A 13,040-nucleotide genomic window follows, 5' to 3' on the forward strand; every position below is an offset into this window, starting at 1 on the left:
ATGAGAAATAAAGATTGGCAGTTGAAGATGGAGTAGGTAGACAAGTTGAAATTATAGAAGGAATACGGTACTGTGAAGAGTTATTGAATAAAGAGAATCAGTGGGATAACACTCTTGAATTAAAGCAAAATAAAGGACCCGTAAAAGAAATTACAGTAGAGGATGTGAAGAGAGCTATGTCCAGAATGAAATCAGGCAAAGCAGCTGGCCCAAGTGGCATACCAATTGAGGCATTTCGTTTGTGCAATATTAAGCAATGGAACATATCCTAGCACAGATTGGTAATGAGTAATGACATAATGAATGGGGAAGAAATGCCAAGAGGCTGAAGAAAAAATGTGCTTATACCACTTTATACAGAAGGGTAAAGATGACACAAAGATGTCGGAATGGCCCGTTTCGGTGAGTCCGATTTGGTGAGTCCAATCCCTATTTGGTGATTTTTTTAATTTTTTTTTTAAATTATTGGGTACCGTAGCCTAATTATCATTGTTGCCGTTTTAGGGTTAGGGGTTAGAGGTTAGGAACACACCGAATCGGACTCACCGAATAGTAGCAGACCCCAAAGATTAACTAGCTATCAAAGCCTGAAAATGCTTGAACATTTGATGAAAGGTTTGGAAAGAGTGTTTGAAGAGCGAATCCGACAGAATTTCAAATGGGTTTTACGCCAGGGAAAGCTACAGTAGATGCTATATTTGCGGTTATAGGCGAATTCTTCGTAAACAATTCTTCGTAAAGCAATTCTTCGTAAGCAATTCTTCGTAAAACAATTGTTCGTAAACAGTTGTTGGTGAAATGAAATCCGTAAAAGAATTTTTCGTAAAGCATTTCTTCGTATACATCAAATCTCCATTGCATGCACGAATAAATGCTTTGGGAAGAATTGTTTTACAAAGAATTAACTTTACGAAGAATTGTTTTACGAAAAATTGCTTACGAAGAATTGCTTTACGAAGAACTGTTTACAAAGAAAACGTCGGACACCTATATTTGCTATATGACAGATGTTAGAAAAATTTGAAAGAGTCGGAAAAGAACTGTATTTTGTCTTCATTGATTTAGAAAAAGCATTCGATTGTGTTAGGAATGAATGAAATAGAGCAGTGATAGAAATGTACAAGGAAGCTGAGACAGCAATGAAACTAAAAAATAAAATTTCAGAATGGTTTGAAGTGAAAGTGGATGTTCATTAAGATTCAGTACGGTACTCAGAAATGAACTAGATTTAAGACAATGAAAAAAATTTTGTACGCTGACCAGTTAGTGTTATAGGAGACAGTTGGAAAGAGGTAGAAGAAAAGTATATCAGATGAAAAACTACATTGGAAAACAAAGGTTTAAAAATGAATGTGAATAAAACGAAAGCAATGAGAACAAGAATGATATGTACAGAAGAGGTATTGACAGTCAATGTTTTGGATCAATGCGCAATATGTGGCAAGAGTGTAAAGAGCAATTCTACTTAGTGTATTAAATGCGAGTATTGGGTGCACAAGAGATGTTCAGGCATTCATGGAAAATTAAAGAGTGGGATGCGTTTTGAGTGTAGAAGATTTGAGGGTATTGTAGCTGATGCAACGTACGAGAAGCATGGGAAACTAGGAAGCGATGAAATAGAAGTTGTTATGAAGTTCCATAATCTTGGAGATATGTTAGAAATAGATAATTGCACCAGCAGAGAGCAGAGCAGTGACGGCAAGGATACATGTAGGTTGGAAAAAGTTAAAAAAGTTGTCACTTGTCAGGCACCCTTTGTGGCAGAATGCTTTCTCGCATATTAAAAGGAAGGTTGTACAAGGCATGTGCAAGAAGCGTGATGTGTTATTGAAGTAACGCTGGGCAATGAAAAGGTAGATACATGCAAACAACAAAAATGAGGATGGTTTAAATGATGTGTGGTAAGATACCTCTCGACAAAATTAAAAATGATGTCTTGAGAGAGTGGACCGATGTCGAGAATATTAAAAAGTACTTGTGTGGTCAACTGGTCATCGTCTAAAATGGGTTGGACATCTTGAACTTATGGAGGAGAACAATTTGACAAAGCAAGTCTGGAAAAAGGTAGCGACAGGAAAAATGAGAAAAGGAAGGCCAAAGAAAGCATGGGATGATACAGTGAAAGATGACATAAACAAAAGAAACCTAAAAGTTAAAGATACCAACAATAGAGAGAGATGGAGAAGTCGCTGCAGACAACTGGTCAACCATGATGTTTCGGGATAAAGACCAGGCTTCTTTAAAAAAAAATGGATGATGATGTACTGGCTACTGGTGCAAAAAAAATTTAACAAAAGAAGTTAATGTCTGCTTACTTCATGCAAAATAAACGGGTCTGCTACTATTCGGTGAGTCCGATTCGGTGAGAGCCTTTTTCGGTGAAAGCCTTATTCGGTGATTTTTTTGAAATTTCTTTTGAAAATTATCGGGTACCATAGCCTAATTATCATTGTTGCTTTTACATCGTTTTAACGTCGCTAAACGTTGAAATAAGACCCTAACCCGTAACCCCAACCTTAACCCCTAACCCTATAACGGCAATGATAATTAGGCTACAGTACCCAATAATTAAAAAAAAATCAACGAAAAAGGCTCTTACCAAATAGGGAACTCACCGAATCGGACTCACCGAGTCGGACTCACCAAAACGGGACTCACCGAAACGGGCCATTCCGAAAATAAACATACAAAGCATGAACGCATATTTAAGAAATACAAAAAGCTAACATGTAAGCTTATTCATATTTTACCTACAGTTTTGCCAGTTCCGGCCAGAACCGGAACCAATTAACTATGTTCGAAATTTAAAAACTTCTGTAATTGTCAACACTTTTGAAGTCCAAGACAAACAGAAGATTAAACCAATAAAAAACATTTACTTACATAAACTGGTGCAGATACTGGCAGTAACTCCATTCTTGTCAGATCTAAACAAAACATAAACAATTGTAGTGCAATCAAGAATAAGATTATTACAGATTTGATTATAGTTATGTAGATTATAGCAATTGTATAGGCTAGCCTATTGAATATGAATAGAAGACTCTTGTACAAAATCCACTGAATTCTTGAATTGAAATTATTATTATTACTACTGATGTGGAGTCCCAGCAAAATCAAACCTGCATTTAAACTGAACCATACAGAAGACAAAAAGAAAAAAGCAATGGAGTTTCAGACATTAAACATTACAAATGGCTGAAGGATGGAGAAACAAAGCCCAATAAAACCTTAAAGGTGCATTGGAGCATGACTGACGCCTATTCAGCAAGCCTCTGTGAGATATATAGGAAAGTTATCAATCTTGCATCCAGATAGCAAAACAGCCCTTTTGTACATTGATTTAACGTCTGCGCATGTTGCAAAATAATGTAAAAACAGACTGAGTTGCTGGTTTGGAACAGTAAAAACAGTGACTTCAAAACGAAAAATCAGTGCACTGCCACTTTGTGGGTTTGTCTGAGAAAATTAGAGTTAAATGGCACCTAGCAAAGTTAGCATATAAAAGCAAGATAATCAAAAATTCACAAACATGACATTATACAATGCAGCGAATGTAAAATTTGCATGAAGATTTCCTTGGTCTTTCTACAATATAAAGCAGACACAAAGCTGTTGCACCACACATGCTGCAATTCTTTATGAAGTATGAACAAGAATTTCTGCACATTTTTTACCACCTTCATACAATATATGTGATGGTTTTGCTGGGTTAAAATGATTCCAATATCGGTGAAATACACTTTGTTGTTCTTAACTTGTTTTACCTAGGCATATTTAGTGCATTGCAAAACATGCATTTTAATTTTACCTATATGATAAAAAATATGATTTGCAAGTATCACACTTGTTTTATTCTTTGGCGTAAATGTATAAGATACTGATCCTTAGACTCTCCAACCAACTCACAATGTTCCTCTAATTTTGTTAAAATACTGCACATGCATAGTTGCATACCCATTCATTTCCAGAGCACATTTTTTACTTAGATGCAGACAGTTAGGTGCCTGCCAAATAGGTGCACTGCACACTGCTGCGTAAGATTATTTAGGTGCGGCACCTTGTCATTTAGGTGCCATTCCCACTAAAGTCTATTTCATTAAATGCTTTATCATAATACTGCAGACAGTGGCCTACGCAGGATTTTCTCAAGGGGAGGGGGGCATTTGAAATACTTTTCGAATTAAAATAAATTTTAAAAAATGCCCATTTGCCAATTATAACCAGCAAGTTATATTGTATAAAATTAGCCTATCATAGTCAGCGCGCATTGACAAATGTTTGAATAGATTTTGTATTTAAAACAAACAATATGATGCAACACTCGCATACAATGTTTTATGTAGACGACATAATTGGCTTTCTCAACCCAGTGAACCACATTGTATTGAGGGTATGTTCAGTGGGGTTGCACGATTTTGGTACTGGGGAAGAGGAAATTCAATACAATTTTTGATCATAATACACTGAATATGAATAGCACCTAAATGACCAGACGCCATACAGTTGCCACAGTGCGCACACATATTTGGCAAGCTCCTAAAAAACGTGGACCCATATTTTTGCTTTCTTTTCAAATTTTTTGATTTTCATAAATGCCATGTACTCATTTACATAGTTGTCATTTACATAGTTGTCTAGTAGGCTACTTCAAAGGTACTTTTCCTCATATTAACTTTAGCTTTTCCAAAATCAGTCCAGAAGCAGTAACAAAAAAAACATATCAAAAAGACTGCCATTTCTAAGGTCAATCAGAAAGTTTCTTTCACAAAGTATGTAATAACTTTTACCATTATGTTTCTTTTTGAAAAATTGACAACTTTCTCTGAATTAAGACACTGGACATACCTTACAAATATTATGCTTGGAAGCAACCATTAAGTGAGCTAATGGATTGTCTGAACATTACTCCAGGTCCACAATTGTGTTTGCTCTTTAGTCACAAAACAACATTGTTTCTCTTCAAATAGCTGCTTCCAGTAAAGATAACATGTGACAAGAATTCTTTCTTAATCTACCTTAACAAAATGATTTATTTTAAAGAAAAATTGTTTGTAACAATTTCAAGAAATTTAACTTGTTAATTTCAAGGAATTTTCTTGATTAAACAAACTGACCTAGCACTGTCTAAAAACTGGTAGACTACCACTGCTATGGACTAGCGATTCACATAATGTTATTATTTTATTTATTTATGCAGAATCTTCATTGTACTACCACGTAATTACGATGTTTCTTGCAGTAATGTACCGTGGTTTATACGATATATCTTAGGTCAGTGGTTCCCGAGCTGTGGTACTATAGGAGTCTTCCAGGTAGTATGAGAGAAACTCACTTAACCCATTAAAAGGCACTACAAGTTCCCATGGCTCTTTTTAGGAAATATTTCAGCCACAAAGTTGTATTGCCATAACTTTTTAATTAATTTAAAAAAATTTGATGATTTTTGCTTTTTTGATACATTTTTTTGTTTGCCTTTTAAAAGGTCACCGGCCACATGGTCAAATATAAATCTCGCAATACCTTAACATAAGCAGGTGTTTGCTTCGGTAGAAATTTGTCAGATCTTTCTTGAAGGGCGTTTCAAAGTTATTGGATGAACATATTATATTTACGTAACCATCGGCGCAGCTAGTGGGAGGATGCCCCCCCAGTAGGCAGTCTCCCCCTTGGTCGGAAGCTTGTGGCGGCAGAATAAACGAAAAACCATAGTAAAAATTTTTTTTGAAATGGATTTGGCTCGAATTATATTTTCTTGTTCCTACTTTACGCGTTCAGGGGTGCAAAATCATGGTCCGCCGCGGGCGGCACAAACCATAGCTATACGGTATAGTCGGTATACACCACTGACAGTCGTCGGCTCCAGCTCATGACCGAGCATTGGTTTCGTCATCAAATCGAATTTAGCTTTGGATGGTCATGTCATAATATGGCTTTGGAGGCCCAGTCTATGATGGAATTGCAACGGGTATGCTAATAGTTAATGTGATAAAAGCACTTAGAGAAAAGTTCAGTGAAAGATTTTTCATTTCTTGGTAAATAAACAATCACTTTACAAAATGGAGCCAATCAGAAAAAAATTTATGCAATCATGGGGTAGTGGGGGGGCCTTAAATTTTGAGTAACTTTTAAAAAATAACATGAGGATTTTCATATCAAGCAATTGTTTTTTTGATATTTTAATAGCATAATTGAATTTCTCACCCATGAGAACATGGGAATAGACACTTCGTTCATCATAATTGGACAAGAAATGGTGACTTTAGAACATTTTCCCAAAATATTCCCATGCACAATGGTGCCACAAGTGGCAAAAATGTCAAATTTTAAATTGCGATAACTTGAAAACGACACAAGGTATCAAAAAAATTCCAATTTCCAACAGTTATGAATATTAGTCTAAAATATGTACCAAACATGTAAAAATAAAGAAAATCTAAGAGATGGTGGTGTAGAATTTCTTCAAAATTGGTTGAATTATAATGGAATGACTCTTACACAAATTAGAGTGTAGTAGGAAGCATAATATTATAGAGTGTCAAACTATGAAGATACGTAATTCATATCTATTACTAATAGGCAATAAAACTTGCATGCTCCTCCTCACTTCACTTCTTCTGGCTTTTCTCATTTTTCAACAATTTTCAAACTTTCATAAAACTCAGAAAAAGTACGTTGTTCGCAAATATTTATCAACACCTTCCAAAACAGACCCTAAACAACTACTAGCAAGTCCAAAATGATTCAATCAAAATAAGATAATGCAATACTGATGCATTCAAAACGATGTCCTTTTAAAAGGACACCGGCCGTAAATGGGTTAAAAGTTAACAGGAGTTAAATAATATAATTTGCACAAACTTTCAGATTACACAATGTGCATCATTTGTTTGTGTCATAATTCATTGTATTCGAAGTGGAGGTTCAAGTGTTTATGATGCAACACCTAGGTCAGTGGTTCTCAAACTTTTTTTCATTGGGCGCCTTTGAATAGTTTGCTGGAGTTGCAGAAAGTTTAGGAATCACTGCCTTAGGTAGTATTTGACTGTTTTCTTGGTGTTTGTTCTCTGTTGATGGTCTCTTTGGTACTGGTAGTACAGTATTCTGTTTCATTTTTCAACTCCTCCTGTATTTATTATGTAAAGTGAAAAAGGACTACCGGTACTGTGCTTACTGTACTGTGGTACTGTGGTACTGTACTGTGGTAACTCCTCCTGTATTTATTATGTAAAGTGAAAAAGGACTACCGGTACTGTGCTTGCAACACCATTATTACTATTACATAATTATTATATATTGGTTAACACCTCACTAGTCACTAGAGTCTCATTACATTCCAGTAAGTACGATCTATCGTAAATACATTTATCATATGATCACATGAATGTCCTATACCATACAATAAATATGATACCAACCTTTACCACTTGCTTCTCCTCTATACATTGTTTCAGTTCACTTTAATGTTCTTCAAAAAACCTTAGAATTGCTTTAAATAATCGGTGATTGTATGGCATGAGCATTCGAGGTTGTAAGATATTTGTCTGAGTAAAATCTTAAAGTAGTATCAGAGACAGCGCTAAAATTTCTGCAAAAATGTGTTTAATTTAAATTAAATACAGCATATACACCACACTATATGTCTGCAACAAAACTACTCAGTACTCATATATTATGTATTATTGTACCTATGGAACAAACGTTATCATTTTCAAAATTTGTAAAATCTACTATTTGATACTTCTATATATGCTTTTAGGAGGAAACCTCAAAACCTGTTTGTGTAATGCCCCAGATGCCATCACAAATCAAAAGATTCCACTTGCTAATTTATCTAGTTAACTGCACAATCCAAGTTTATCAACCTTTAGTTTGAGCCTTAACAAAGTTATCAACAAGCCTGTCATTGTCAAAATGCTCAATTCTGATTACCAAGCAACATAATGGTAAATAGAGAGATTGCTCACCACTCACCAGTAGACCTCCCCAATCCCCGGACTTTCTTTTGTTTTTATCTATATTGTGACTTTTCTGCATGGGTTTTCAATGCTGATCTCAAAAATATGCATAAAAATTTTTTTCGATCAACGTCTGGGAAGTTATTCGCTGTTACTTAGCAACAACTTTTCATAAAAAGTACAAAAATCCCCTTTAAAACCCCTTTACTTTTAACCTAGTATGCTGATATCTAGATTATCTGAAAGCATTTCTTCTGCTGAAGAATTAAAAAAAAAAATTATTAAAATTGGACAATCGGTACCAGAGTTATGATCGTTTAAGTACCCAGATTACGCAGTCACGCATGACTGATTTTTGTTAATTTATTGCCAAATGATACTAGAAAAATGGTGAAAGTTGCTGTCAAGGGGTTTTTGGGGGTAAGGAGTTCAAAAAGTTTATTAAAAAGTGTCTCAGAGCAACAGAAAAAAAGTTATAAATAAATTGATACGAACAGTCACGCATTAATGATTTTGTCGCAGTCGCTTCATTCCTACAACGAGATGTATTCCTTAGGCACCACAAACGTTAAATGCCTTGAGTCATAAACAGTATAACGTGGAACCGATCATCTCAATGTAGCTAACATCTGGGTACCCATTGCACTTGATGTTAGAATACACGCTTCATTGCTCGGAAAGAGCTCTGATCAAGTGCAAGATGGCCACAGTCCGCCACAATTTCAATAGCATCTCTCACCCAGCATAATGTAGTCTATGTATCTAAATCATGTGGTAAAAAAATAGATTAAGTCAGCTGAACTTAACGATAACCTTCTGTAATGTATTTTAGGTTTCACTATTGATCAGTTAGCATTTCTACTTGTATCTTGCATGATTATAATAATAAGTTAATAACGTATTGTATACAGTTCTACTGTCTAATATTCCATGCGTATTCATGTATCCATCATGGAGCTGAGGAAGAGTAAAATGAACAATGGTGGTTTGCTTGGTAATTTGCAGCCTTTAAAACATTTTAAGGAAGGACAATTTAGACCAGGAGTCGGCAAACTTTCTGTACTACTGGGCCAAATCTACAAACTTCCGGTAACGTGCGGGCCGCATAAATTTCAACCTATAAACAATCGCCACATTATCCTTAAAATCATGGCGCACCTGCAACTCTCATTCTGATTTCTGAATAGTGCATTCTGAAAAGTGCTCATCCCAACTGAATACTGTGGAAAGTTACTGCATAAATCAGTTTCGCTTCTCTTACATCATAATTACCAGCGCCGGATTAACTATAGTAGCAGATGTAGCACCTGCTACGGGACCCGCGCTTCACAAGGCCCCACGCTTCACAAGGCCCCGCGCTTGGTGAGCAAACATCTTTTTAGCAAAAAAACTGTCGAACATGGTTGGTAAGTAATTTTTGGCTTGCAAACTGAAATGGCATGGGAGAATATTATAGTTGTAGGATTAAATTACTTAGTCCCAACGTCTTATCCCTTCCTAATTATTGTAAACTTTAAAAGCCAGTAATTTCCGCTGGAGGCAACTGCCTGATCGAGTGCCACGAGCCCACGATACTAAGATTATTCGACTGTACTGTACAGTGTACACCAGTGAGAAGAGTATCAATCTTGCCGATTGCCTTGGACAAGATCCCTACAAACTTTTAGAGAACAATTCGCTAAGGTTGAGTCAGTGGCGCAGAAGCTGACTCAAGTGCCGGATTACCGACCAACAAGCACAAAAAGAATTCTCCAAAATCGAACGCACGATGAGAATGTAGGCAGTGGCCGTTCAGTTTCAGATGCAACGGATATCAACTAAAGACAGATTCCCGGTGGAAGATTTCCTTGCAGCATTGGACAGCCTACAATCTGCGCTGGAGCCACGTCGCAAGGCATACACCAATTCGTAAAGCACATTGCTATTAATTGCTCCTCTCCAGAACTCAACTAGTTCACTTCGATTGAAGAAAACAATATTGACACCACGTTTCCTAACATTGACAATTTGTTACGCATTTATCTATGTGTGATGGTAAGTTGGTAACTAATTGTAGTGGAGAGAGATCATTTTCATAAATTGAAGTTGATTAAAAGCTAGCCTATCTGCGAAACATGATGGGGCAAGAGCGGCTACACTATAATAAAAAAATATCAAATCTATAAAATATTCAATTACTTCCCAGTCATTATCTGTAGGCTACATCAAATCAATCTGCTACAGGCCGCGCACTTGGTTAATCCGGCACTGATAATTACACATAATCAATGAGTGCTTTCGCTTGCGTCATTCCTCGACAGTGCGGTAGCATACATAATTTTGAGTAACGTCAGACCATAATTTTGAGAGATTTTGTAGCGTATCATACATGGGAGTTACCGAGTAAATGTCGGGACACATGTTAAAGGGCTTTTTGTTATGATATAAAATAAATTCATGCGTAGATAATGTTGAAACTTTAGTTTATGCACTAAAAGTAAGATCGTTCGAGGGCCGCAAAAAGTTTGTCCGCGGGCCGCAATTGGCCCGCGTGGCGCGGGCCGCAGTTTGCCGACCCCTGATTTAGACCAACTACTGCAGATGTTCTTCAGAAATACATATATCATCTTCAATTAAATCCTCGCAACCACCAGAGTGGGAAACTCACAGCTTGGGATACAGCAGTATGTCTAGCAAAAGTATGGCAGCCTGCTTGCATTCCACTGATGACAAAACAAAATATTCAAAACAAAATTATTCGTTTGGTTGATGAATACAAGAAATACAAACATGCCAAAAAGGAATCTGCTGCCTTAATTAAATTTCGAGAAACACTGACAACACTATTTATGATATCTGCTAAGAATGCCGAAAATCTTATTTACAAAAACAAAACGTTGCTACCAAAAGATAAGGCAGTAAGGTATACAGTTTCTTAAATTACTTGAAACAAACCAACCAGCATCTCTTGGACCCCTTGATAGAAAGAGGTTGAAATGCTTCAAGAATTATGCATTGAAGAATCGAATAAAGGTAATAAAGTGTGATGTATGTTTGTTCCCAGTATGCTTAACAGCCCAATGATTTTTAAAGTAACATACTATTAATTTTTGATACGGATGCATAAACAAGACGTTTTTTACAAATAAATGCAAATTCTCAGCCATCTACCTCAGGACTTAATTTACTCTCCTCGTCATCTTCCCAATAAATTAAGTCGAATCTGCACTGAGGAACAAACATACATCATAATTTATTACCTTTATTCGATTCTTCAATGCATAATTCTTGAAGCATTTCAAAGGGGTCCAAGAGATGCTGGTTGGTTTGTTTCAAGTAATTTAAGAAACTGTATACCTTCTACCTTATCTTTTGGTAGCAACGATTTGTTTTTGTTAATAAGATTTTCGGCATTCTTAGCAGATATCACAAATAGTGTTGTGAGTGTTTCTCGCAGGGTTGAGAAAAACCCGGGTTTTTTTAAAAAAGCCCAACCCGCCCGGGTTTTTTTTAAAAAACCCGGGTTTTTTTGGGTTTTTTTAAAAAAGATGCAAAAAAAAGGTAGATTCATGCTTATTTCACCTCAAAACTACTTTTTACGAATGAAGTGCCTTTCACTCACAGTACATGCTTGCATAACTCAATAAAATAATGCACTAGGGCTGTTGTTGCTTGAATGTTGCATCCTCCATTAATTTCAAGATCAAGTTGGATGTTGCATCATCCACTGATTTCTATACCAAGTTGATGCTACTGTGGTAGAAATCACATTATTGCATCATTTGCTTTAGATTTGAAGGCAAGGAGCATTTATGCCATCATGTTTAAATATTTTTTATCATTTATATATATATTATATATAGTAATGGATGAGCCATTGAGCGATTTCGTGGCCAATGGCCATTTAGGAAAATGCTCTGAAACAGCCATGCGTTAGAATCCAGAATTTGTAATTGGTAAATAGCCTCCTAAATTGCAATTCACATCATATATATTATACAGACTACAGTAGAGTAGTACTTTCACCAGTTTAACTATAATGCCTTCTTGCATAAATGAGTTTTAGTGTAGTATACACAAAGTGACATTACTTGATTTTTGTGCCACTGCGTTTTGAGTTTATTCTTGGAAATTTACTTCACAATCACATCCTTAAGTCCTAATTCCTTGTGTTAATTACAATATCTTATGTAATTACAATATGTGTGTGTGTATTAGTTTGTTTTTGTGATGTTGTTGGGTTCAGTCGTGTTCTCATTGCTTTAAGAATTGACGCTCCAGTTGTTTTAGGAACGAGGAGGCGACTGATTCTTAACTTATTCATCTACTTGTTTTAATGTATCAGGTTTGGTGGCCGTGCTTAACTATATTTATCGATGCATATACCGCAATATTAGATCCTTTTATGCACGTCTTAAACCATTATGGTTTTGCCACCTTTGCCTTTTGTTGGTTTTGTTACTGTATTTCTTTTTCACAATATCATATCAATATGTTTTCTTTTGTATTCTGACAAAGAAAAATAAATTGAATTGAATTGAATTTAAAGTTTGTTTTAAGTGCCTTGTAGTGTTTTTGTTCATTTTTTTAATTTTCCAATAAAAACTGGACAAATATGATGCTCTGGGTTTTTTTATGAGTTTTTTTGGTTTTTTTTAAGTGGGTTTTATTAAAAAAAAACACCCGAGTTTTTTTGGGTCGGGTAAAATACCAACAACCCTGGTTTCTCGGAATTTAATTAATGCAGCAGATTCCTTTTTGGCATGTTTGTATTTCTTGTATTCATCAACCAAATGAATAATTTTGTTTTGGATGTTTTGTTTTGTCATCAGTGGAATGTAAGCAGGCTGCCATACTTTTGCTAGACATACTGCTGTATCCCAAGCTGCGAGTTTCCCACTCTGGTGGTTGCAAGGATTTAATTGAAGATGATATATGTATTTTTGAAGAACATCTCCAGTAGTTGGTCTAAATTGTCCTTCCTTAAAATGTTTTAAAGGCTGCAAATTACCAAGCAAACCACCATTGTTCATTTTACTCTTCCTCAGCTCCATGATGGATAAATGAATACACATGGAATATTAGACAGAAGTGTATACAATA

The 13,040-nt window shown here is 35.7% G+C and overlaps 1 protein-coding gene and 1 pseudogene across 5 annotated transcripts in view; one reads left to right on the forward strand and one right to left on the reverse strand.

Annotated features, from left to right (window-relative positions):
* The window catches only part of LOC145772097 (rho guanine nucleotide exchange factor 28-like), a 74,448-nt gene extending 66,936 nt beyond the window's left edge, over positions 1–7,512 (reverse strand). For 4 of the 5 annotated variants that reach the window (XM_082583930.1, XM_082583928.1, XM_082583929.1 and 1 more), the window contains exons 1-2: positions 7,419–7,511; positions 2,884–2,927 (exon numbers count right to left, since the gene is read on the reverse strand). In XM_082583930.1, coding sequence (XP_082440056.1) covers positions 2,884–2,927; positions 7,419–7,446 — 72 coding nt within the window. In that variant the 5' untranslated portion in view covers positions 7,447–7,511. Of the gene's footprint in view, positions 1–2,883; positions 2,928–7,418 lie in introns of all 5 variants that reach the window. The other variant, XM_082583931.1, reaches the window with a different exon arrangement.
* On the forward strand, positions 1,237–2,002 carry LOC145771689 (uncharacterized; annotated as a pseudogene).
* Positions 7,513–13,040: the final 5,528 nt, after the last annotated feature.

The sequence above is a fragment of the Aplidium turbinatum genome, chromosome 6 (genome assembly GCF_918807975.1).
Source record: "Aplidium turbinatum chromosome 6, kaAplTurb1.1, whole genome shotgun sequence".
In the NCBI taxonomy this organism is placed as follows: Eukaryota; Metazoa; Chordata; class Ascidiacea; order Aplousobranchia; family Polyclinidae; genus Aplidium; species Aplidium turbinatum.